The sequence below is a fragment of the Tribolium castaneum genome, chromosome 3, assembly GCF_031307605.1.
Source record: "Tribolium castaneum strain GA2 chromosome 3, icTriCast1.1, whole genome shotgun sequence".
Classification (NCBI taxonomy): Eukaryota; Metazoa; Arthropoda; class Insecta; order Coleoptera; family Tenebrionidae; genus Tribolium; species Tribolium castaneum.
In genome coordinates, this window is record NC_087396.1 from 20,852,563 (window position 1) to 20,879,969 (window position 27,407).

Genomic DNA, 27,407 nt, shown 5'->3' on the forward strand with positions numbered 1-27,407 from the left:
ACATAGTCAAACATTTTTGAGATGTCGAAAATAAATAAATAATAAATAAAATCGTTCACGATTGTTTTAAATTTGGACTATCTATGAAAATCTGACATTTTATTTGGCAGTACTGTGAGTTGTCATAAGAAATTTATTTTGGGTTATAATTGATGACAACCAAGGACTGTTGTCAGTTTGCTTCGTTTTTTAAATAAATAATTGAATACGTTTTTATTGTTATTCTACTCATTATCATTAGTTAAAACAGTCCGGTCTGTCTTACTTGCATTCTTCAAAGCATCTTTTGACACGCTTTCTTGTTAAAAGAAATTACTTTCGGCATTTTAAATTAATAAGCAGTAGAACTGACAACACAGCGAATTTTTGACAAGACAACGTCATAAAGACAGTACCTGACAGGACCTGAGGCCAACCTTACAAAAATATATCTACGCCTGCTGAGAATTTAAAACAACCGTGAACGGATAATATTTTTCAAAGTCCATTCATTAACGTTTTATGCACTTTTCAACGTTTTTAGAACTTTTCGGAGTTTTTTAAAGTGCACCAAAAAAAGTCAATAGATTTTAGATTTTAAAAGATTTATTAAATTTCACAATTTTTGGCTATTCCTGGAGCATTTATCTTCTAATAACTCTAAAACTTTTTGACGTAATTTTATTAAGTGATAACAAATGCGAAAAAGTATAAAATTTATATTGATAACTTGAAAGTTATTATGAATTTTGTGATTTTTTCAACGCCAGTCGATTTTTCAGATCATTTTAAAGTAGTTTTATTTGTTTGGCCGTTCTGGACACTAATGATAAATTGAAGAAACTAATATAAAATCAAATTTGTTGTCTGAAAGAAAAAGGAAAGAGACGTAAAAATGTGGAAGAATTAATTACCTGTTTATTATTTATTAAATTAGGAATAGCTACTTATACAGATATCACAATAATGATTACACACTTGCATTTTACACACATGTATTGACATCGATAATGAGAACATTTGAATGCACGTGGATTGTCGAAGTAATTAATTCACTGTTTAGAAACACAAAGAGATTTGAGAGAAGAAATAAACAACGTTGTTTGGTCCCAATTATCCTAAAGTACAAAATTTTGACCACTTGATGAATGTATTATGCTCTCATTTACTCCCTCTAGCTAGCAGGGTTGGAGTTTGGCTTACATTTTAAATACTTATTAGAACATTTAATTCTCTCGCACTCAGTCTTTAACTATGTGCGTTTCAATGCTAAGACATTTAATTTTTAGACCGGCAGTCTGGATTTATACGAACGTCCCTAGCAGACGCAACACATGTATAAATATTTCTGGTATAGTTACATCAGTCTAAGTTTCCAGTACTAATCTAACAAAAATATCCTTATACATTCATGTATATCTACAAAACATTTACAATTCTAACAACAACTATAAGCAAATCTTACGGTTAGAGCACCTTTAATCATGGAGTTTTTGTGTAATCTAACGTACATTCAGAGAGTTATGGATATGACGGTCACCATTACACTTATTTCATGAATAATGGAAACCTTCGGATTATTTTAGAATGTCCTAGCGAGAGTTTATTGCTCGTGTGAAGGAATGACAGTTACATGTTTAGAAATAGTCGGGGTACGAATTCATAATTACGACGCAAATAAATTTTGTCTGGACGGAAGTAAATCATGAAATGAGTAATTCAGGTCAGTTTTCTATGAAATATTGAGCGTTTCGCCGCGTAATAAGTACCCTAGTTTAGAATTGTTACGTTTTGACTGAAAAGTAGGTACAAATTTTTGATTCCTGCTTAGAAAATAAAGTCCCCAAATGCACTACAGTCGAGCTCGTCCATTCCACTTCCAACGCCATAATCCCCCAAGGCATGGCAATGGAGCGCCGAATTCACGGCAGCCTCCAGTGCAGTCGCCGTCTCAGAGACACAGGCAGTGTGGGCAGCCCAGGCCGTCTGCCCCCAGCCCCAGCCGTGGCCCCAGTCGATGGCCACTCCCGAAATCAGCGTGTAATCAGCCTCGTTCTTCAGAGAATTGCATTTGTAACAATTGTTGCTTTTCTTCTGGAACGTGAAACTCTTGCTCTTGGCTGGGGGCAAGTTTGGAGGAGGCGGCAACTAAAATTAATAATTATTTAGTTCAATTAACCGACTTCTACTCACAGTATTGCTAATTGCGGTCATCCAGTCGCTAAAACCAATCAATTATTAAAAAAAATAAAAGTGTGGGGTTTACTTGGCTTCGGCTGCCGACTGTGCCATAAGCCAGTGCACGTCCTGGGGTATCCTTGTGCCAACGGCTAGGACTTGTCCTACGTGGTAGTTTCGCGGGAATCGGGGTCTTTTGGGCACTTGACGTGTCCATTCGCCCACGGCTAGTAAGTCCGGGCATTCGCTAATACGTAGGTGACCCTTTGGGCGGTTCAAGCCCTTGTCTTTAAACCAAGCCAAAGTTGAGTCTTCGTACAACACGAACCACTCTTCACACCAGCTGTTACAAAATAACCCTCCTAAAAATTTACATTTTTAGAACAAAGTTTGCTCATTTCTACGCAAACACCTGCCGCAAGCTAAACGCGGTTTAATTATGCACAGGGAAAAATAGCGGGTTCTAATAAAGCAATGTTCCTGACTGGGTGTTGGTAAGGTAACATTTAAAGATCTATTGATTAATAAATAAATATGCAGTTAAAAAAATCAGTTGTTGTTTTGGGTTATTCAAAAAAATTCTCGAACTTTTAAATTTGTTTTTGAGAATGGCGTACTTTTTTTAATAATTGCCAATATTTTTGTTTACGGTTTTTGATAGTTCACTATTTATATAGTGGTAAAATAGGTAAAATAAAGGAAAAAAGTTATGGAACTTAAAATTTTATTTTGTTTATCACAAGTCAATGCGTAAATTTTTTTTAATGATTCAGAAATTGTTAGTTTAGATAAATGATTGGTTTGTTTATGAGAATAACGACAATTTGAATTAATGAACAAAAATTGCAGATTAATTAAATTCTTCGACGATTTCGTGTCCTCTCTTTGACAATTTTTACGAATTTTGGATTAAAAAACGTGCTAGTAAAAGGCAAAAACTGAAAAACATTATTATTTAGTATTGACCCAGTTAACAATTAAGTGATTTTTTAGCTCCGTTTATTTAGAAAATAGATTCAAAAACGTGTTTGAAAGTTTGAAAAAAGCAGAAATAACTTACTATTTGACCAAGTCTTGTTAATTTGAAGCTTATTTTTGACAAAATTTTGCTTAAAAAGTCACAAAATCGAGTAAAGACATTTTAATTTTATTTTATTTTTGAATTTTTGTGACGCGTTTTAACAAAATATAATAAAATAAATAAATTCAAAAATTCAAAACAAATTAAAAATTACTGAAATACGCTAAAGCTAGTATCAATTTTGATGATTTTTCAGGCAGTTTTTCGAGTAAAAAAAGCAAAAATTCCAATTTACTTCGATCAGATTTTGTTGATTCCTCGGTTTGAATTGAATAATTTTTTTCCATTTTCGCCTAAAAAACGCGCTGAACTCTCAAAGAAAGCAAAAATGTTTTACAAAATTTTATGTTTTTTCGGTTTGTTTTAGCGGTAACTCCAAACTTAAAATTTTAACTCAAAAATAGACCATCATCTTCAACCAAATGTTGTGGTTTTTCGGTTTATTTTCATTAAATTTTGCTCAAAAACGAGCTAAATTGTGAAAAAATAACATTATTTTCCATTTATTTTGTGATTTTTAGGTGTTTTAACAAAATCTTGCAAAAAAATCAGTCGCGACTTAAAAAGATAAGGTATAATATCAATTTAATTCGGTGATTATTTTCATTCAATTCTAGGTAAATTTTTCGAGAAAAACCAAACTCTTCACATCAATAAGATTTAGAGAAGGCTTAAAATGGCAAAAATAAGCTAATTTTGGATGAAAGTCATTGATTTTTCGGTTTATTTTAGCAAAAACTTAAGAAAAAAAACAGATTTTAGGTTCAAAATGTGTTTAAAAGCTTAAAAAAACCAAAATAAAATTACTTTTGGTGAAAATTTATTGTTGAAAAGTTCTTGTATAATAAATTTCTGTTTGAACGCTGGTTAAAATAATCTAATTTTTACCTGTTTTTGGTATTTTTTTTTAAAAACGTTTATTTCAAAAACGAGTTTAAAAAATTTAAAAATCGCCAAATATACGCAATGTTTGGTTTAACTTGATAAAATCTTAATTTGTTGTTAAAATTTTTTTATGACAGTATTTTTTTACTATATCAAAACATTTGGAAATGGAAACAATGTTTTATTTGGTAATTTTTAAGCTAAAAATAAGAAAAATATTTTATGGTCATTTTGTAAACACGGGGCTTTAAAACAGTAAGTTATTAGTAGATGATTTTTTATTAGCAAATTTTTTTATTAGCAATAAAACTACTTGAGTTTAATTTACTAACGAATGTAAAATGTAATTTTTTATAACTTATTAAGTAAATATAATTTTGATAATTATAAGTGGCTAGAAGCCGATTTTTGCTTTCGCTAGTGTTGCAATTTTGGTGGAGGCGCCGGGTCTAGAGCCGCCTTAAAACCCCGATCGAAAATAAATGCAACGAAGGCACTTTACTTCGACCTATCCTCGTACGAAACAAACTTAACAAGCCTTGAGTGATGTTGCTCTAAAAGCTTTCACTCTGTTTAGCTTCAAACATAAAATGCAATTACGAAGGATGCAAAATTTTATTAATTTTCCAGTCAGTCGTCCTAGGTAAAAATAAATTACATTCGACAGTTTAATGAAGTTGCCAGGCAACCACTAAACACAGTTTTGTTTGTTTGCTATCTTTTAATCTCGCCAGTTCCATGTCGTAGCCTAGCAACGGAGTGCAGCAATTTGGGACAGACTTTGCTTGAAGAGATAAGATAATAAGTACTCACGTTTATATCGGAGGAGGTATCCGCCTTTGACTTGCTTGTTGGCAACGTCTACAAAGGAAATGAAATTTCGTCAACGCATTTGATTGATTTCCAACGGAAAATTCAAAAGTGTGTCACTCGAAAAGGTAAATAACCTTTGATCCGCATTTGCGCAATTGAGGCACAACCTGGCGACCTAAATATGCATTTTTCGATTGGAAAATAATAAATAATGCGGTCAAAAAATTGACTTGCCGGTGATTGATAATAATTTTTATTTTCCTTCGTTAAATCAACATTGAAAAAAAATTGTTCCAGTTTCGTTTAAACTTATTAAGTGTTACGAAAAATCTGTGTGTGTGAAATAACCTCGTTCAACTCACTGTTTTCCTGTTGTGCGTTTTGTAAGGGAGGATGCCCTCGGGACATACACAACGTAAACATATTGAGCACTGATGAACACTGTCGTTTGGTACAGACAGGATCACACCCAGACATGCGTCGCGACGCCGCCGCTGCCGCCCCTCTCAATGCACTTTTCGCTAATTTATCAATGAAACCACCACCTCCAATCAATCTTTATTTACTCCCTTTTTTCCTTACTTTTCCTCTGACAACAACAACCGCAAATTTTCCTAATAACAAACCCGACAATACCAACAACCACTAGCAAAAATAAAACCACAAACAGCGCCACGTCCAGCATCAGGTACTGGTACCAGGGCAGGTAACTGCCCAGATTTCGCAAATGCGGGGCGCCTTTGTGCCGGATCACGTGCTCCACCCAGAAAACGGCCGTGTCCATGGGCGACATGGGCTGGTCGTGCAGGAGTTGGGAGCGCTTTTTCGCGTTTTCCTGGTATTTGGGGTTGGTTAAGATCTCGTCCAAGGCTTTGGTTAAGGTGGCTTCGTCCAAATCGGCCAACTCTAACTGGACGGCGTATCCGGAGGAGACGGCGTTGGGGATGTTTGCTTTCTGGTCACCGAAAATTGGGATTCCCAGGACTGGGACCCCATGGTGTAGCGCTTCAATGGTGCTCAAGAGGCCACCATGGGTTATGAACAATTTCAAATTTGGGTGGCCTAAAATTTTGGTACCATTGTTTTTTGTGTGCAGCTATTAAATTAAATACAGTGAGCGGCAAAACTATGGAATAATTTTATAAATGTTAAGTTTTTTTAAGTATTCGTTTCGTTTTATTTAATGTAGTTTCTTTCTTTACGTAACAGAAATTTTTATTTTTTGAGTGACGCTTAAATTTGAAATAAATAAATAAATAAATAAATATTGTTTTATTTGTTACCTCGTTAAGTAAAGTCTAAGATTTTTTGCTTTAAGTTGTTTTGTTTGTATTTTAAGATCAAAAATAAAAAATTTCGTTTAAAATTTTTTTCAGTTTTATTACTGCATTAAATGTTCCAGTGAAAAAATAAGAGAGGCTATGTATTATTTTATTAGAATCAAAATTAAGAGTAATGAAGTTTTTGTAAAACAGTAAATATCTTTAGAAAACGAAGAAGAAATAATGTAATAAAAAAAGAAAAAATAAACAATGAAAATAAAAAATATAATACATAAAAAATACGTCTTTCGGTTTGGAATTGGGTAAAAAAAGCTTTTGAAGTTAAAGACAAATTAAAAATAATAGCTCTTATTTACGTCTTTACTGCTGAAGCTAATGAAGATCAGGATATGTTATGGAACAATAAATATAAACAAAATTACAAATATTTAGAGCACACACCGATTTAAAAAATATATGAATAAAAAAATCTTAACAAAAATATTTTAATCTTGATTTTGGTATAGTATTTAACAATAATTAGAAAATGTTGTTAAAAATGTGAAAATTACCAAAAAGTTTATTCCAATTCTTTTAGCTGCAATAACATAATTAAAGTTTTATTTTTTATTATACATTATTTGATTATTTTGTGTTTTTTTTGTCGTAGACAAGTACCCATTTTAAATTTAATGATATTTTAAACAGTAATTAATCCAGGAACAGCATAATAAATTATTAGATAATTTTTTTAGTAATTATTCAAAAATTATTTGTTCTTAGATTTAAAATAGCCCAGCTTTTCAAGTAAAACATAAAATGTTAGAAAAACAAAAATTTTATTAATTCTATGATTGCTTGTTAAAGAAAAAATGTATTTAACAAAAATCCAAGCAGTCAAATTTTATTATGGTAAAAAATATTAACAATATTAACGCCACCTAACAGCGTTACCTAATGGTGGTGTCTCTTGGTTTTTAATTTTCTGCACATTTTTTACGAACTTAATTAAAATCTACAACGATCGTACCATTTGTTCAGTTGAAAATATTTTTAACATAGTCTATTTTTATAATTTCTCATTTTTTACTGTAATAAATGTTCACAAATCTTTTCAATTATTTACACCTTTTGTGTGAGATAGTTTTTTTTCAACTATATACAATCATTAAAAAAATATTTTTTGTTATAAGTAGGTTAAGAATGTTAAAAAAACATAGCTTTACGAAAATGGCATATCGAACTATGATTTCTACTTAAAAAAATTCTAACTTTATGTTATGCTAAACGAATGGTTAAAAAAATCGCTGACCACATTGTTAAATTTTTTGTATCTTTTTTTTCGAATGTACATTTCTTATAATAAGTGTGGTGGAAATTTTATATGATTTTGTTAAAATGACAAATTTTATTTTGACCCTAAAAATAAACTCGAGGATGTGTAAAATAATGAAATGAAATAATGGAATAAAATAATAAAATAAAAAAAATAAAAATTTGTCTATAGGTCTTAACATTGTCACAAAGTTGGTCTGAAAATTGAATATAAATGAGAAAACTTTTTTTGTTAAATATAAAATTTTGTTTGTTTTCACTGGTATTAAAATTTACGTTTTCTACTTTTAAAGTTTTTTTGAACATTTAATTTTTTGGTATTGTCTAAAAAAATTCGAATGGAAAAAATTTCAAGTGTATTTAAAAATGATGTTGATTTTCAAAAAAAAATTTACTTGTTTGAGCATTTTTGCCACAACTAACTTCAATTTTAATGAAATTATTCTATAATTTTGCCTTCAATGTCCAATAAAATTTGGGGCCTTATTACCTAGAATGTCATTTTGTGGAAACCACTTGCGGATCAAGACATTGTCTGGTTTGTTTTCCAAATTATCATCCTCCCATTTCCACAAAACTTTGTGCGGAATTTTGGCAAACGCTTTAAGAATTTGTTGCTGTTTCTCTTTCGGAAGTAAGACACTTTTCATGTTAGACCCAAGACTGAAATAAACCACTCCATGTTTGGCCTCATCCATATATTTCTGGAGATCAGTTGGTAGTTTTCGTGCTTTTTGGACGTGAAACCCACCGACTGGAATCACATTAGGGACGAAAGGTCTCGGAGATTCAAAACTGTAATGTCCGTTGGACAAAACCAAAGCCACAGTGTCTTTCAATTCGTCGAGACTTGGCGCATTTTCGAAATATTTTTCCAAGAGAGCTTGGTGGTACTTGGCGTTGGTGTGACCCACCACGTTGTAGGCGATGGTAACGAGCCCATTGACCATCCGTTGGAAGAACGTCATGTTGGGCGGGAAGGGCAACATGGCGTTCGGGATGTAAGATGGCGGGGCTGGGTTTCCCACGATGTAGTTGGCCAAATGGGTGGTTCCATGGGAGGCTATGGGGATGATGGGTGCGTTGAAGAGCTTCCCATACATTAAAATTGCACCGTTCATGAACCAGTCAATTATGATAACGTCGAATTTTGTTCCGGATTTTAGCAACTTGGCCATTTCGGTGTGGTTGAGGGTGAGCTCGGTTTGGGCTCTTGTTAACTCAAGCACGTCGTTGACGCCAACCAGGGCATGGCCTTTGTTCATTTTCATAAACATACTCTCTCTTGCTGCAAAAATTAATTAAAAAAGAAAATGAGAAATTTTGATTTTTCGAGCGTTATACACGTCTTTCATGCAAAAGTTCATTTATATTGGTTTTACAAAATAATTTATAGTATGTATCTGGTGATAAAAGATGTTCAGTTAAGCATAATAAAATAAATTCAGATTTTTTTCAAACAACGTAATTTTTAATCTTTTTTTTGCAGTTTTTTATTCCAATGTTGTTGGACTTAATTATTGTCGAACTTGGAAGTTTGTACTTTGTACACTATAAAACATAAAGAATCAATAAAAAAACAAACATATAAAAAACATGCTACTATATGCTCAAAAAAAAACAATATTAATAGTATTAATGGAAAAGTAATTAAAAATAGTATATTTTAATTTTTGGCCTGTTTAAGTCAAATAAATAAAAGGTTTTAATTTAAAAAATGTGCTAAACAGTTGAAAAAAAGATAATGATTGAGAAAAATTTTTGCAAAATTAAAATTTCTTTTCACTCATAAAACCAGCTAAATTTAGGGAAACATCACAACAACGTTATTTTCGAATTTTATTAACGTAAAATTCTCTAACAAGAAGACAAAAAAAAATAATACAATTTTTAGACTGTTTGAATTAAATGTTGTGATAAAAATAAGGTTTTAATTTAAGAAAATGTGCCTAACATTTGAAAAAGACAACAATAATGTTTGAAGAAAAATTTTAGAAAACTAGCTAAATTTAAAGTAACATCACAACAACGTTATTTTAGAATTGTATTAGAAACTTTTCGCCATTTAAAGAAAAATTAAATATTATTTAAGGTACAATTGTGACAATTCTAATTTTCTCATTTTTCCATTTCGTCAAAAATTAAAAAAGAAAAAAATTGGTTTTAAACGTCTTTTACTAATCAATTATTTATTTTTTTTAGCAAAATTTTTAGCAGTCGAGTCAAAACTGTTTAAAGAATCCGAAGAACCAACTTGGTCTGAATTTTTATTTTCTTATCTGGCAATAAAAGAATATCAACATTACAATAGCAAAAAATTAAAAGCAATTTGCCTACTTTACGTAAAATTGTTTAAAAATTTTAAATCTGTTTTTATTTTTGTTCTATGATTCGTAGTTTTGGAGATATTGGACGAAATACTGTCGATTTTAATTTTTCCATAAACGCTAATAAAAAAAGCATTATTATATATTATTTAATAATACATTTAATTTAAAGTATACAGTGTGTTTCAGAAATGAACTAGAATACAAACTTAAATTTGAATTCACTTTTTATAACTGATGGTTTTGACCTAAAAACTTTACTTATTGGTGAAATTTGGTTAGTATTTAAAATAACTTGATTTTTTTAATAAGAACATTCTTTATTAAAAAAATATTAAACAAAAACTAAAAATATTATAAAAGTATATATTTTTTCGGCACACTGGAATCAAGAAGTTTGTTAAAGCTGACAAAGTTAAAAATTAAAAATGGCACACCCTTCGTTTTATTTTCTTATCTAAAAACTTACTAACTAAAAAAAATATTTTAATACATATTTAATAACCATTCAGTTAACTTAATTTTAATTTAACTTAATTTCTCTGAAAGATATAAGTCACAAAAATGAAGACAAAAATGACATTATTTGGATCTACTTGGATAAATTATATTGATTTTAAACACAAACCTCACTTATATTTTTTGAAATTTTCTCAAACAATGATTAAATTAGATTATTCTGAAATATAAACCACACCCTAAATTTTAAAATTTTCTTAAAATTGTCTCTGATTTAATCTTGATTTTATCTGGTTTTCTTTAGTCTCTCCTAATTTTCTCTAGATTTTCTCAATTTTTTAAAAATGGATTTTTATAATTTCTTTTGAATTTCGCATAATTTTTTTATTTTAGTACACCAATATTTTTTGCAGTTTATGCATTAGATTAGACGTCCTTTTGCCATATTTAGAGTGATCTAGCTTACTTTTTGAGAAAAAGAAAACTATTTCTTTGTATGATTTTATTAAAACACAAGGAGAAATTTTTTAATTACATACAATTTAGACATATCGAAAATTATCAGAAAATTATAATATTTTTAACTAAAAACTTATTTATTTTATCAGATTTTTTTCTAATAAAATAAAAAATTTGCAATAACCAAGTTACAAAAAGCTTGAAATTGATGTTTTTTCTTGGTATTTGATTTTTACCTATTTGATCTTCCAAAATACCGGTCAAGTGAATATCGGTATAATTCGGGAACGGTTCCTTGAGTGGAAACGGACTAGCCATCGTTACATTATGCCCCCTCCTGGCCAATTCTTTCAGGAGCATTTCGCCAAGAATGTGGTGACTTTTCCCCGCGTGAAAATACAACCCCAGAATATTGGCACTATTGCCATAATTAACAAAAAACACGAACAAAATCACTTTGGACCACATTTTCCCTTGGACTGGAATCACTTACAGTGATTGAATTTTGATTCACTCTTAATCTAATAACACTCGAAACGTTACGAAATTCAATACCCACTTGTCGAAGATAAACGATTTGATTTGATAGTGAGAGTAACAAATCTTGTTTAATTTAAAACCAGTCACCATGAAGTTATTTTTAATTTCGCTCTGTTTCGCATTTGCCCAAAGCGCAAAAATTCTGGGGGTGTTCAACCATGCGGGGGCCAGTCACACATCCATTGGTAAAGTGCTATTGAAAAATTTGGCCAAGAGGGGGCACCACGTTACCATGATCAGTTCCTACCCAATGGACGAACCAGTGGATAACTACAGGGATATTTTCCTTTATGAAAATTTGGAAGATTTCAAACGTGAGTCCATTTTTGGGTTTCCCCCATAATCAGTTTTTTCCAGAACGTGAAAAAATGTACTTCACTAAAGACAAAACCAACGAATTGGAGACGCTAAGGAACATGACGTTAACTCACACCGAAAACACTTTTACCAACCCCCAAGTGAAAGAACTTCTCGAGTCAAATGAGACTTTTGATTTGGTGATAATTGATTGGTTTTTCAACGAAGCTTCGCTTATTTTCGGCCACCGGCTCAAAGCGCCGGTGATTTACGTGTCGGCGTTTGGAAATATGCTGTTTCTGAACGACTTTACGGGAAATACTTTACCGTATTCTTACGTCCCGGGTGCTGCATTGTCCACTAGTGACGAAATGTCCTTTAAACATCGGGTGGTAATGACTTTACTGAACTTGGGCTATAATTTAGTGCTTCCCTGGCGGAATCAAGCCCAGTATGAGATTCTCAAGCGCCATTTCGTTGATCCTCCAAGTATTGAAGAACTTAAAGAAAATATAGCGCTGGTTTTGGCCGTTTCTCACTTCAGTTTTGAGACTTCAAGACCTTACACACCCAGTGTTGTACCAGTGGGTGGTTTCCACATCGACGAATTGAAACAATTACCCAAAGTAATCACGTCATAATTAATCATTTGGAATTATTTTTGGGTCCGTAGGACTTGGAAAAATTTCTCAATAGTGCCAAAAACGGGGCGATTTTTTTCAGTCTCGGGAGTCAAATAAAGTCGACTAATCTTGAAAAAAACACTTTTGCAAGCATAGTCAAAGCTTTGGGTAAACTACCACAGAAAATATTGTGGAAGTACGAAAGCGACGACTTTATTAATTTGCCCAAAAACATAAAAATCGTCAAGTGGGCACCGCAGTTGGAAATTTTGGGTAAGCCAACTAATTTTTGTGTTATTTGTTTTTTTGGCATTTTTTTATTTTTGCAGCGCACCCTAATGTTAAATTGTTTATTTCTCACTGTGGCACTTTAAGTTTCATTGAATCGATTCATTTCAATAAACCCTTGCTTTGTCTTCCCTTTAACGGGGACCAGCTCACGAACGCAGCCTTTGCTCGGTCGAGACAGTTTGGGGCTCACATTTCTCCAGATGAAATCACAGAAGACAGTCTGTTTAATAAAACCACAGAAGTGTTAACTAACCCATTGTAAGTCGCTACTTAGAAAAAAATAACAGAGCGTTGGAATTTTTTCCAGATATCGGAAGCAAATGAATTTTCACTCGTCTTTGCTGCGAGAGCAGCCCATGAAACCAATGGATTTGGCCATTTTTTGGGTGGAACATGTGATAAATCACCGAACTGGTGATCATTTAAAAACTTTCGCTACGAAGCTTCCGTGGTATAAATATTATCTTGTCGATGTTATTGGGTTTTTTCTGGGTGTGGTTTTTATTGTTGTTAAAATTGTGTTGTTTTTAATTAAGTTTGTTGTTCGAAGGGTGAGTAGGTTGTCTAAGAGTGAAATTAAGGCGAAAAATGATTAAAATTTGTAGAATGTTTTTTGAATTTATTGTTGGATTTTTTGTCTTGGAAGTTATTATTTTATTATTCTTTGAAATAAAAATTTATTGCAGTGATGATTTGTGATTATTGATTATTTAACCTTTATGTGGAAGCCATGAGCGTTTGCAATAAAACTTTGTCAGAGTGAGTTCAATTTTTTTTATTTCTATGAAGATATGACCATTAAAAATTTAAGCAAAAAAAAAATTAAAATTTTAGATCTCGTGAAAAAGTTGGTATAATACAGAAAATAAACCGCTGAATTTAATGGAACAAACCGCATTGCTCTACGACTTTTAGTTTTTGAGTTATGAATTTTTTTAATATTTTTCAGTATGACAAATGGCTACCCTAAATTTAGGCAAAAAATTTTAAATTTTTAATTCTTGTGAAAAATTGATATAATATGTAAAATGAGCCGTAGAATTCAATGGAACAAACCGCAATTCTCTACGACTTTTAGTTTTTTTTTTATGAATTTTTTTAGTGAAAAACTTTGATCGCCTCTGTAGCCGGAACCGTTGCCCAGAGCGGCTCCGGATTTGGTCGAAAAAATAGATAAAATTAAGCGCTATCAGACGGTTTTTTGTTCGTTGCTCTAAGTCTTACAGTTTCCGAGAAAAACGCCAAAAAAGGTTTCCATTTTCACTTTTTTTCAATTTTCAACTGCCAATTACGACGAAACTATTAAAGATATCGAGAAACTGAAAAATGGAGAATAACCGGAATAAAAAACTCAACAAAATAACATAGAACTCAAGGCGATATCTCGCAAAAAATTTTTCAATTTTCAAACGCCGATTACGGCCAAACTAAAAGAGCTAGAAGAAAACGGTTTGTTCCATCGTAAAGAGCACATCAAAATCTATAAGATAGAATAGGTTTTATTTGATTTTAAGACACTTTAAAAATTGTCCGATTTTAAGGGGGGGGTGTTAACTTTTTTTTAATTTTTTTTATTTTCTCATTTACGGATAAACTATTCTAAAAAGTGGAACTGTTTTGATCCATACCTATGCAAAATGATCCGGGGAATCGATTGGCATCGAGAAAATTGCCAAATTCCCAATAGTTTTTTAGTTATAAATTTTTTAAAATTTTACCAATTTTTGCATTTAGCAGCAATTTGCTCGAAAACTATTAGTCGGAGAACAATAATCTTTTTTGAAAAAAATAGATAATTTAAAGAGCTTTCCAACGATAATACACTTTATAGGGTTATCTCTAACAGTTCCGGAGCTATTGCTCGACAAATATTCCGGGTACCCAAAATCGACAAAAACTGCGACGAAAATTGAAAAAATCAAACATCAAAAAATCGAACATTTGGACTTTTTGTGGACTTTTAACAACTTTAGTGGGTTGTTAAGACATGTAGAAGTCCATAAAAATTTGCTGAAGTTAGTTTAAAAAAAAAAAAATTTTTCACCTTTTTGAAGGGACTGTATATTACTTAGGAAATTTGGGCAAAAAAAATTAAAATTTTAAATCTCGTGAAAAGTTGGTATAATACAGAAAATAAACCGCTGAACTCAATGGAACAAACCGCATTGCTCTACGACTTTTAGTTTTTGAGTTATGAATTTTTTTAATGAATAAAATTTTTCAGTGTGACAAATGGCTACCCTAAATTTAGGCAAAAAATTTTAATTTTTTAATTCTTGTGAAAAATTGATATAATATGTAAAATGAGCCGTAGAATTCAATGGAACAAACCGCAATTCTCTACGACTTTTAGTTTTTTTTTATGAATTTTTTTAGTGAAAAACTTTGATCGCCTCTGTAGCCGGAACCGTTGCCCGGAGCGGCTCCGGGTTTAGTCGAAAAAATAGATAAAATTAAGTGCTATCAGACGGTTTTTTGTTCGTTGCTCTAAGTCTTACAGTTTCCGAGAAAAACGCCAAAAAAGGTTTCCATTTTCACTTTTTTTCAATTTTCAACTGCCAATTACGACGAAACTATTAAAGATATCGAGAAACTGAAAAATGGAGAACAACCGTAATAAAAAACTCTACAAAATGGCATAGGACTCAAGGCGATATCTCGCAAAAAAATTTTCAATTTTCAAACGCCGATTACGGCCAAACTAAAAGAGCTAGAAGAAAACGGTTTGTTCCATCGTAAAGAGCACATCAAAATCTATAAGATAGAAAAGGTTTTATTTGATTTTGAGACACTTTAAAAATTGACCGATTTTAAGGGGGGGGTGTTAACTTTTTTTTAATTTTTTTTATTTTCTCATTTACGGATAAACTATTCTAAAAAGTGGAACTGTTTTGATCCATACCTACGCAAAATGATCCGGGGAATCGATTGGCATCGAGAAAATTGCCAAATTCCCAATAGTTTTTTAGTTATAAATTTTTTAAAATTTTACCAATTTTTGCATTTAGCAGCAATTTGCTCGAAAACTATTAGTCGGAGAACAATAATCTTTTTGGAAAAAAATAGATAATTTAAAGAGCTTTCCAACGATAATACACTTCATAGGGTTATCTCTAATAGTTCCGGAGCTATTGCTCGACAAATATTCCGGGTACCCAAAATCGACAAAAACTGCGACGAAAATTGAAAAAATCAAACATCAAAAAATCTAACATTTGGACTTTTTGTGGACTTTTAACAACTTTAGTGGGTTGTTAAGACATGTAGAAGTCCATAAAAATTTGCTGAAGTTAGTTTAAAAAAAAAAAAATTTTTTACCTTTTTGAAGGGACTGAATATTACTTAGGAAATTTGGGCAAAAAAAATTAAAATTTTAAATCTCGTAAAAAGTTGGTATAATACAGAAAATAAACCGCTGAACTCAATGGAACAAACCGCATTGCTCTACGACTTTTAGTTTTTGAGTTATGAATTTTTTTAATGAATAAAATTTTTCAGTATGACAAATGGCTACCCAAAATTTAGGCAAAAAATTTAAAATTTTTAATTCTTGTGAAAAATTGATATAATATGTAAAATGAGCCGTAGAATTCAATGGAACAAACCGCAATTCTCTACGACTTTTAGTTTTTTTTTTATGAATTTTTTTAGTGAAAAACTTTGATCGCCTCTGTAGCCGGAACCGTTGCCCGGAGCGGCTCCGGGTTTGGTCGAAAAAATAGATAAAATTAAGCGCTATCAGACGGTTTTTTGTTCGTTGCTCTAAGTCTTACAGTTTCCGAGAAAAACGCCAAAAAAGGTTTCCATTTTCACTTTTTTTCAATTTTCAACTGCCAATTACGACGAAACTATTAAAGATATCGAGAAACTGAAAAATGGAGAATAACCGGAATAAAAAACTCTACAAAATGGCATAGGACTCAAGGCGATATCTCGCAAAAAATTTTTCAATTTTCAAACGCCGATTACGGCCAAACTAAAAGAGCTAGAAGAAAACGGTTTGTTCTATCGTAAAGAGCACATCAAAATCTATAAGATAGAAAAGGTTTTATTTGATTTTGAGACACTTTAAAAATTGACCGATTTTAAGGGGGGGGTGTTAACTTTTTTTTAATTTTTTTTATTTTCTCATTTACGGATAAACTATTCTAAAAAGTGGAACTGTTTTGATCCATGCCTATGCAAAATGATCCGGGGAATCGATTGGCATCGAGAAAATTGCCAAATTCCCAATAGTTTTTTAGTTATAAATTTTTTAAAATTTTACCAATTTTTGCATTTAGCAGCAATTTGCTCGAAAACTATTAGTCGGAGAACAATAATCTTTTTGGAAAAAAATAGATAATTTAAAGAGCTTTCCAACGATAATACACTTCATAGGGTTATCTCTAATAGTTCCGGAGCTATTGTTCGACAAATATTCCGGGTACCCAAAATCGACAAAAACTGCGACGAAAATTGAAAAAATCAAACATAAAAAAATCTAACATTTGGACTTTTTGTGGACTTTTAACAACTTTAGTGGGTTGTTAAGACATGTAGAAGTCCATAAAAATTTGCTGAAGTTAGTTTAAAAAAAAAAATATTTTTTCACTTTTTTGAAGGGACTGTATATTACTTAGGAAATTTGGGCAAAAAAAATTAAAATTTTAAATCTCGTGAAAAGTTGGTATAATACAGAAAATAAACCGCTGAACTCAATGGAACAAACCGCATTGCTCTACGACTTTTAGTTTTTGAGTTATGAATTTTTTTAATGAATAAAATTTTTCAGTATGACAAATGGCTACCCAAAATTTAGGCAAAAAATTTTAAATTTTTAATTCTTGTGAAAAATTGATATAATATGTAAAATGAGCCGTAGAATTCAATGGAACAAACCGCAATTCTCTACGACTTTTAGTTTTTTTTTTATGAATTTTTTTAGTGAAAAACTTTGATCGCCTCTGTAGCCGGAACCGTTGCCCGGAGCGGCTCCGGGTTTGGTCGAAAAAATAGATAAAATTAAGCGCTATCAGACGGTTTTTTGTTCGTTGCTCTAAGTCTTACAGTTTCCGAGAAAAACGCCAAAAAAGGTTTCCATTTTCACTTTTTTTCAATTTTCAACTGCCAATTACGACGAAACTATTAAAGATATCGAGAAACTGAAAAATGGAGAATAACCGGAATAAAAAACTCAACAAAATAACATAGAACTCAAGGCGATATCTCGCAAAAAATTTTTCAATTTTCAAACGCCGATTACGGCCAAACTAAAAGAGCTAGAAGAAAACGGTTTGTTCCATCGTAAAGAGCACATCAAAATCTATAAGATAGAAAAGGTTTTATTTGATTTTGAGACACTTTAAAAATTGACCGATTTTAAGGGGGGGGTGTTAACTTTTTTTTAATTTTTTTTATTTTCTCATTTACGGATAAACTATTCTAAAAAGTGGAACTGTTTTGATCCATACCTATGCAAAATGATCCGGGGAATCGATTGGCATCGAGAAAATTGCCAAATTCCCAATAGTTTTTTAGTTATAAATTTTTTAAAATTTTACCAATTTTTGCATTTAGCAGCAATTTGCTCGAAAACTATTAGTCGGAGAACAATAATCTTTTTTGAAAAAAATAGATAATTTAAAGAGCTTTCCAACGATAATACACTTCATAGGGTTATCTCTAATAGTTCCGGAGCTATTGCTCGACAAATATTCCGGGTACCCAAAATCGACAAAAACTGCGACGAAAATTGAAAAAATCAAACATCAAAAAATCTAACATTTGGACTTTTTGTGGACTTTTAACAACTTTAGTGGGTTGTTAAGACATGTAGAAGTCCATAAAAATTTGCTGAAGTTAGTTTAAAAAAAAAAAAATTTTTTACCTTTTTGAAGGGACTGAATATTACTTAGGAAATTTGGGCAAAAAAAATTAAAATTTTAAATCTCGTAAAAAGTTGGTATAATACAGAAAATAAACCGCTGAACTCAATGGAACAAACCGCATTGCTCTACGACTTTTAGTTTTTGAGTTATGAATTTTTTTAATGAATAAAATTTTTCAGTATGACAAATGGCTACCCAAAATTTAGGCAAAAAATTTAAAATTTTTAATTCTTGTGAAAAATTGATATAATATGTAAAATGAGCCGTAGAATTCAATGGAACAAACCGCAATTCTCTACGACTTTTAGTTTTTTTTTTATGAATTTTTTTAGTGAAAAACTTTGATCGCCTCTGTAGCCGGAACCGTTGCCCGGAGCGTCTCCGGGTTTGGTCGAAAAAATAGATAAAATTAAGCGCTATCAGACGGTTTTTTGTTCGTTGCTCTAAGTCTTACAGTTTCCGAGAAAAACGCCAAAAAAGGTTTCCATTTTCACTTTTTTTCAATTTTCAACTGCCAATTACGACGAAACTATTAAAGATATCGAGAAACTGAAAAATGGAGAACAACCGTAATAAAAAACTCTACAAAATGGCATAGGACTCAAGGCGATATCTCGCAAAAAAATTTTCAATTTTCAAACGCCGATTACGGCCAAACTAAAAGAGCTAGAAGAAAACGGTTTGTTCCATCGTAAAGAGCACATCAAAATCTATAAGATAGAATAGGTTTTATTTGATTTTGAGACACTTTAAAAATTGACCGATTTTAAGGGGGGGGTGTTAACTTTTTTTTAATTTTTTTTATTTTCTCATTTACGGATAAACTATTCTAAAAAGTGGACCTGTTTTGATCCATAACTATGCAAAATGATCCGGGGAATCGATTGGCATCGAGAAAATTGCCAAATTCCCAATAGTTTTTTAGTTATAAATTTTTTTAAATTTTACCAATTTTTGCATTTAGCAGCAATTTGCTCGAAAATTATTTGTCGGAGAACAATAATCTTTTTTGAACAAAATAGATAATTTAAAGAGCTTTCCAACGATAATACACTTCATAGGGTTATCTCTAATAGTTCCGGAGCAATTGCTCGACAAATATTCCGGGTACCCAAAATCGACAAAAACTGCGACGAAAATTGAAAAAATCAAACATCAAAAAATCGAACATTTGGACTTTTTGTGGACTTTTAACAACTTTAGTGGGTTGTTAAGACATGTAGAAGTCCATAAAAATTTGCTGAAATTTTTTTTCACCTTTTTGAAGGTACTGTATATTACTTAGGAAATTTGGGCAAAAAAAATTAAAATTTTAAATCTCGTGAAAAGTTGGTATAATACAGAAAATAAACCGCTGAACTCAATGGAACAAACCGCATTGCTCTACGACTTTTAGTTTTTGAGTTATGAATTTTTTTAATGAATAAAATTTTTCAGTATGACAAATGGCTACCCTAAATTTAAGCAAAAAATTTTAAATTTTTAATTCTTGTGAAAAATTGATATAATATGTAAAATGAGCCGTAGAATTCAATGGAACAAACCGCAGTGCTCTACGACTTTTAGTTTTTTTTTTATGAATTTTTTGTTTTTTGTTCGTTGGTGTAAGTCTTACAGTTTCCGAGAAAAACGCGATAATAAACTTCATGGGGTTATCTCTGATAGTTCCGGAGCTATTGCAACAAATGTTCCGGGTACCCAAAATCGACAAAAATTGCGACGAAAATTGAAAAAATCAAACATCAAAAAATCGAATATATGGACTTTTTTTGGACTTTTAACAACTCTAGAGAGTGTAATGGCATATATAAATACGAAAAAGTATGATAGAACGAATTAAAAAAAAAATAATTTTTTCACTTTCTTGAAGGTGAGAGTTATAAGAGAGTTATAAAACCATAGGGAAGTCCATATTACTTGGCTAGAGTAAATTTAATTTTTTTTCCTTTTTTATGATGGTAGGTGCCTTAATCATTAAAGTTGAATGAAATTATCGAGAAATCTTTAGTTTTATTTAATTAAAAATTACTACAGCAAAATTCTATAATAATATTTTAAGATAACTTTAAAGATTACAATAATTGTTACACAACTCATTCTATATGATAGACAGTATTATCAGTTATCACTTATCACAAGTTGAAAGTATTATCTTTAGGAAAAAAATTCTCATCACAGTGTTGTGTTTTTGCGAATGTGTAGAGTAAAAACCATGAAAGTTTCCAAAATTTTTTTAATTCTTCTATTATCACTTTCCAATGTGAACTGCGCCCGCATTTTAGGAATTTTCCACGTCCCGAGCAAAAGCCACCACATCTTAGGCAGCAAACTACTAAAGACATTAGCCGAAAAAGGCCACCAGGTCACAATGATCAGTCCCTACCCCTTCAAAACGAAAATAAAAAATTACCGCGACATTTTCATCGAAGAAATGCTAGAATACAAACAAGGCAAGCCTCAAACTTCGAAACCATACATATTTCAATAAAAAATTTCAGAAAAGTTGCAACAAATCATGGGCCCTAACAACACCATCCTGGGCCAACTTAACATCGCCTGGAGCCTATTTTACAACATGAGCGACATTGTTCTCTCACACAAACAAGTCAAGGAGTTAAAAACTGAAAATTTCGACTTGGTGATTCAATATCCGCTATTTTCGGAAAGCTTGCTCGGGCTTGCCCACCAATGGGACGCCCCTGTGATCCTCTTCAACACTTTAGGGACTGTCCCGGCCCTCGACCGCATCACCGGAAACCCCTCCCCTCCTTCCTTCGTCCCCACAATGAACCCACTTTTCGTCCCTAGTTCCGAAATGACCTTTTTCCAACGCGTCGTCAACACGTTAAACGTCTGGGCGGATTATTGCCTCACCTCACCTATTTTAACAACCCAGCAACAATCACTCGTAACCAAACACTTCCCGGACGCCCCCACTTTACAACACTTGGTCGAAAAAGTGGCTTTGGTGTTCGTCAACTCGCATTACAGCATCGAAGATCCCAGACCTTACGTCCCAAACTTGATACAAGTCGGTGGCCTGCACGTGGACGAACCCAAACAACTGCCACAAGAACTGAAGGGGTTTCTGGACGCTGCCAAAACCGGCGCTGTTTTCTTCAGTCTGGGCTCCAACGTCAAAATTTCCAGCCTAGGGGGGGAGAAACTACGGGCGATTTTGACAGTTTTGGGTGCTCTTCCGATGAAAGTTTTATTCAAAACTGACGAAAACTTGGACAATTTGCCCCCAAATGTTAAAGTGGGTAAGTGGTTGCCCCAGAATGATATTTTGGGGCACCCGAACGTAAAACTGTTTGTCTCACATGGGGGCTTGTTGAGCACAATTGAGGCCGTTTACCACGGGGTGCCAATTATTGGAATTCCGATTTTTGGCGACCAGAGGCGGAATATTGAAGATTGTGTGCGGAAAGGTTTTGCAATTAAAGTCGAACTGAGTGATTTAAACGAGCAGTTATTTGCCGATTCGATTGAAGAAATGTTGGAAAATCCAAAGTAAGTGATCAGTTTTGTGAATTTGGGAAAATTGGACTTTCAGGTATCGGGAAAACGTCCAACTTCGGTCGTCGCTTATCAGAGGTGAGCCGATAAAACCGCTTGATAAGGCGGTTCATTGGGTGGAGCACGTGTTGAAGTACAAGGGGGCCGAACATTTGAAAAATGCCTCAACTAAGTTGAATCTACTCCAGTATTTGTTAATCGATGTGGTTGCGTTTATTGTCGCTGTCTTTCTCTTGGTGTTGCTTATTTTGTACAAATGCGTGAAGGGAGTTGTGTTTTTGGTGTGTAAAGTGACAAGGAGGGGGGAGAAGGCGAAGAAAGAGTGAAATAATCAAAGGTTTAACATCCAAATATACGCCATTTTATTATAGCTCTAACAAAATCATAAAGTATAATACAAAATGCTATCGTAACTACTTACAATTCTTTTTATACACAACAAATAACTAATCTTATAATGAAAATGTTTAAACGCATAATCTATTAAATCTCTGTATTGCTATTTAATTACAAGTGTCACTGTAAAGGATTTATAGGCATGTTATAGTGTAGGTAAGTAATGCCAATGATGGTTTTCTAGAAATATGGGTTTCTATACAATCATAAAACAGGCACGGATCAACTAAATGTGGAAAAAGTCGGTGTAACAGCACTTTAGGTGAGGTTCTACGTCTAAATGCTCAATGAACTACGTTTCGATTGATATGATATGATATTATTTGTTTCAAATGCAGTCTCTTGATCCTTTCGCGCTGGTTTTGCCCTCTTCACCGCCAATGGACACGTTTAATTAAAATGGTTAAGTTTTAGTGTTACACAAAATACAAAAATTAAACACTTCAGCGAAATCGTTGATTAAAATTTATTGTAAAGATAAGTACAATTATTCATTTCTCTAAAAATTTACTAGCAATTTTCTTCTTATTTTTTAAGGAACTATAACTAGAACGCCACCCTCCATAAGGTTTATTAAAGCGGTAATTTTTATTAAATTATTTCCTAATTTCCAGTTTTGTTCTTGCAATTTAGGTACTTGTTAAAAAAAATATTATACAAAGTTAATCAGCTACTTTTTCTATACCTCAATAACTAATAGTCGTACTAAAGTCAGCGTTTGCTGTTAAATACTTTATATTTTTCTCCACACGCGTGATTTTTTTCAGAATTTTTCAACCATTTCTTATAATTAAAATTAATTAATTAAGAATATTAAAACCAAGAAAATAAAAAATATTAAAATATTAATTAATCGAAAGTTTATTGTTTCTAGTGCTATTCTAAAACAATAATGTTGCGTAAATAACATTTAGAGAAAAAAAATTACGTTTATTTGTTAATTTATAATAAATAATTATTTTTAAAGCGAATTTTTTTTACTGATTTTTTTGCACAATGCAACATCGAAATGTTACCTATTTCCAGATGACACAAAAAATAACAATTTTTGCAGCTATGTGGTGGTAATTAATTAATTAAATAATTAATTTCCATTATAAGGAATAGTAAAAAAAATCAGAAAAAAAGCTGACAAAAAATATAAAGTGTACAGACTGAAGCAAAAGTAACAGAAAATTTATATCTTTGTTATTAGTTATTTAAAAAAAAATCCTTGAACAGATCGATTTTATTTTTTTACATACAACATTTCTAAGGTCATACGTTTTTGAGTAATGATGTGGTAATTAATTTTTTTAAATGACAACTGACATTTTTTATAGTGATTTAAATAGCCCACATTTTATTTTTGTTACGTATATATTAAAAAATAAATCAAAAAAATTAAAAAAAAATACAAAATAAAATAAAAACTTATCAAAGTTATTAAAAGTATTATTAAACAAAGAGCTTTATTTTTTCGTTTTTATTTTATTTTAAAAGAATGGTGGTTTATTTTTATGTGTTTAGGTGTCATATTAAGTGTTAACATGCTAATTTTACAAAAAAAATACAAAAAAAACATTCGCCGGTTATAAATCAAGTCAAAAAAAAAAGATAAAATCTGTAATATTTAAGTAAAAATATTATTTCCATTATAAAATTTATTTTTAAATTTTTAATTTAATTATTTTTATTTATTACCTAAACGATAAAGATGTGTGCTCTCTAAAACAGTGAAAAAATGTCAATTGTCATTAAAAAAAAATAATAATAACATACCTCACAGCTCAAAACCGAATGACTTCATAAATGTCACTATGATGACAAAAATATAAAAAAAATAAATAGATCTGTTTGAGATTTTTTTGTAAAATGACTAATAACAAAAGTATAAGTTTTGTAACTTTTTTCACCTTGTATATTATTTAGAATAAAAATAACTTTACAAGTATTCAAGACCTAATTCCTCCTGATAAGTACCATGTGTTCATTAATGGTTGTTCATCAAGTCGCCTATGACATTTGAACGTAATGTGCCGCTTAATTTAAACAGTGACAGATCCGCCAAAATAGTGCAGAAAGACTTCGAATCCAAAAACAAAAAATACACAAAATTTAAAACACAAACACAAAGCAATAAATTGAGTAAAAAACAAATTAAAAGATTTGACAGATAAACTACATTGACCTTGAATTTCATAGTCAACTTGATGGACAACCGTTTCTGAACACTTTGTAATAAAATAACATTGCTTTTAAAAAAAATCGATTGAATTTTTTGCCTTGTCATGTTTTTTTAATTAAACGCCCCCTTTAATTAATTGACTAATTGACTGTACTAGCACTCCCCTACTAAAAATGTATTGCGTTAACTGATTCGGGTCTCGTTATTATTTTTGTTTCTTATTGTCAACAACTAAAAAAATCCGTGCCTGCTTTGTCCGTGCATTGCATAGAGCCTTAGGAAAATCTTATGCAACAATGAGCATATTTGATAACACTGACCATCATTGTAGAGCTTCAACACTGGTAAGTATAAGACAACCGAAGAGAGTATGAAGATATCACTTTGTTAGTTGTTTCAGTCACTCATCATCACAAATGGCTCGGAGTCACAATCGAACGAACGAAAAAAAAACACTTACACATACCATTCTTTAATGTCTTTACTGTCGCGTTTCTTTTTTTGCATCTGGTTCTTGTCACCATTCCGCAAAGCACCGTTGAGTTGGTACTGCGTCTGGTGGCCGTTGGTGGTGCTGGGGCCCAGCAGCGGCCCCTGCTGGTAGCCCTTGTCCTCCACCTTGAAGGCGCCGTCGTTCCGCGGCTTGAACTTCAAGATCACCAGGATTATGAGGATGACGGCGATCAGCGCGGCGGCGATTATGCCGATTATGAGGGCCACAGTGTCCGAGGTTTTGGTCGTGATGCGTTCAGTCGGCTTGTATTTGGTCTTCGTGTTGAAGATTTTGTCGTCGGGGGGAGGGCGGTAGATGTAGGTGATTTTCTCGGTTGATGTTCGAGGGAACTCTTCGGTTGTCACCAGGAGCGTGGTCTCGGCCAAAGTGGTGACTTGGGGCGTTGTTGATGAATATTCCGTGGTTTTTTCACTGGATGAGGTGGGGATTGACGAACCGGGAGTTTGGGATGTTGGGGTTGAAGCGTCGGAGGTTTTCACGCTGGTGTTGTCGGGGGTTGTCACACTCACATCTATAACATTTGAGAAAAATATCGACAAATATGTTAAAATAAAACCGCAAATAAAAAAGATCGAGTTTTTTTATTTATTTTTTGTAAAAAGGCACAAAAATACAAATTCCAAATACGTCTACAATGTAACTCTATGGAAATGTAGCCAACTGTAACCGAAGAAAAAACTGAAAAACAAGAAAAAAACAAAAACAGTAAAGAAACAGTAAAAGTACCAAGACCTGACTAATTTTTTACACGTATTTTGTAAATGTAGCAAAAAAAATTGTTAGTAAACTTCCAAATTGTTATAAAAATAACAAAATTATTTCTTTATTTAAAAAAAAACAGAACCGTAACTTTAATTTTTTGCTAGTTAGTCAAACCTTTGTAAAAAAAATAAAAAGTAAATCAAGTATCCCTGAAGATATTTATGACCTCAACATTATATCAGTTAATATAACGTGTTTTTAATGTAAATAATTTTATTTTTAATAAATTAATTAATTAATTTATGTATTAGAAAAGAAATCTTAGAAACCATCTTAAAAATATAAATTAATAAGTTTCTTTTTTATATAAATTTTATTTAAGAAAAATCAGTGAATAAATCTACCATTGATGCATTTTTTGAATTTAACTGGAGTTATTTCAAAAAATTTCGAAAAGAAGAATTATGTAAAAAAATTTTTTATTTTTTGTAAAAAGGCACAAAAAATACAAATTCTGAGTACGTCTACAATGTAAATCTAATGGAAATGTAGCCAACTGTAACCGAAGAAAAAACTAAAAAACAAGAAAAAAACAAAAACAGTAAAGAAACAGTAAAAGTACCAAGACCTGACTAATTTTTTACACGTATTTTGTAAATGTAGCAAAAAAAAATTGTTAGTAAACTTCCAAATTGTTATAAAAATAACAAAATTATTTCTTTATTTAAAAAAAAAACAGAACCGTAACTTTAATTTTTTGCTAGTTAGTCAAACCTTTGTAAAAAAAATAAAAAGTAAATCAAGTATCCCTGAAGATATTTATGACATCAACATTATATCAGTTAATATAACGTGTTTTTAATGTAAATAATTTTATTTTTAATAAATTAATTAATTAATTTATGTATTAGAAAAGAAATCTTAGAAACCATCTTAAAAATATAAATTAATAAGTTTCTTTTTTATATAAATTTTATTTAAGAAAAATCAGTAAATAAATCTACCATTGATGCAATTTTTGAATTTAACTGGAGTTATTTCAAAAAATTTCGAAAAAAATAATTATGTAAAAAAAATTTTTATTTTTTGTAAAAAGGCACAAAAAATACAAATTCTGAGTACGTCTACAATGTAAATCTAATGAAAATGTAGCCAACTGTAACCGAAGAAAAAACTAAAAAACAAGAAAAAAACAAAAATAGTAAAGAAACAATAAAAGTACCAAGACCTGACTAATTTTTTACACGTATTTTGTAAACGTAGCAAAAAAAATTGTTAGTAAACTTCCAAATTGTTTTAAAAATAACAAAATTATTTCTTTATTAAAAAAAACCGAACCGTAACTTCAATTTTTTGCTAGTTAGTCAAACCTTTGTAAAAAAAATAAAAAGTAAATAAAGTATCCCTGAAGATATTTATGACATCAACATTATATCAGTTAATATAACGTGTTTTTAATGTAAATAATTTTATTTTTAATAAATAAATGAATTTATTTATGTATTAGAGAAGAAATCTTAGAAACCATCTTAAAAATATAAATTAATAAGTTTTTTTTTATATAAATTTTATTTAAGAAAAATCAGTGAATAAATCTACCATTGATGCAATTTTTGCATTTAACTGGAGTTATTTCAAGAAATTTCAAAAAGAAGAATTATGTAAAAAAAATTTTTATTTTTTGTAAAAAGGCACAAAAAATACAAATTC

General features: G+C 31.3%; 4 protein-coding genes across 4 annotated transcripts in view; 1 reads left to right on the forward strand and 3 right to left on the reverse strand.

Moving 5' to 3' along the window:
- Positions 1-875: 875 nt before the first annotated feature.
- On the reverse strand, positions 876-5,482 carry LOC103312211 (uncharacterized protein). Its single transcript, XM_008192327.3, has 5 exons — positions 5,299-5,482; positions 4,937-4,984; positions 2,246-2,519; positions 2,173-2,200; positions 876-2,127 (listed from the first exon to the last, which is right to left on the reverse strand). Exons 1-5 carry the CDS (start codon positions 5,411-5,413, stop codon positions 1,807-1,809), a joined length of 786 nt encoding a protein of 261 aa, XP_008190549.2. The 5' UTR covers positions 5,414-5,482; the 3' UTR covers positions 876-1,806.
- LOC661910 (UDP-glucosyltransferase 2-like) lies at positions 5,483-11,301 on the reverse strand. Its single transcript, XM_008192249.3, has 3 exons — positions 11,015-11,301; positions 8,024-8,821; positions 5,483-5,998 (listed from the first exon to the last, which is right to left on the reverse strand). Exons 1-3 carry the CDS (start codon positions 11,244-11,246, stop codon positions 5,499-5,501), a joined length of 1,530 nt encoding a protein of 509 aa, XP_008190471.1. The 5' UTR covers positions 11,247-11,301; the 3' UTR covers positions 5,483-5,498.
- Positions 11,302-11,355: 54 nt separating this feature from the next.
- On the forward strand, positions 11,356-22,334 carry LOC661866 (uncharacterized). The gene is made up of 8 exons (XM_064355305.1): positions 11,356-11,632; positions 11,676-12,241; positions 12,289-12,511; positions 12,568-12,787; positions 12,837-13,122; positions 20,558-20,849; positions 20,898-21,912; positions 21,956-22,334. Exons 1-8 carry the CDS (start codon positions 11,407-11,409, stop codon positions 22,242-22,244), a joined length of 3,117 nt encoding a protein of 1,038 aa, XP_064211375.1. The 5' UTR covers positions 11,356-11,406; the 3' UTR covers positions 22,245-22,334.
- Positions 22,257-27,407, reverse strand: part of Nrx-1 (Neurexin 1) — a 44,693-nt gene continuing 39,542 nt past the window's right edge. Inside the window, exon 17 of the mRNA XM_064355938.1 lies at positions 22,257-25,506. Within this exon, the coding sequence (XP_064212008.1) occupies positions 24,938-25,506 (569 nt within the window). The 3' untranslated portion in view covers positions 22,257-24,937. The remainder of the gene's footprint in view (positions 25,507-27,407) is intronic.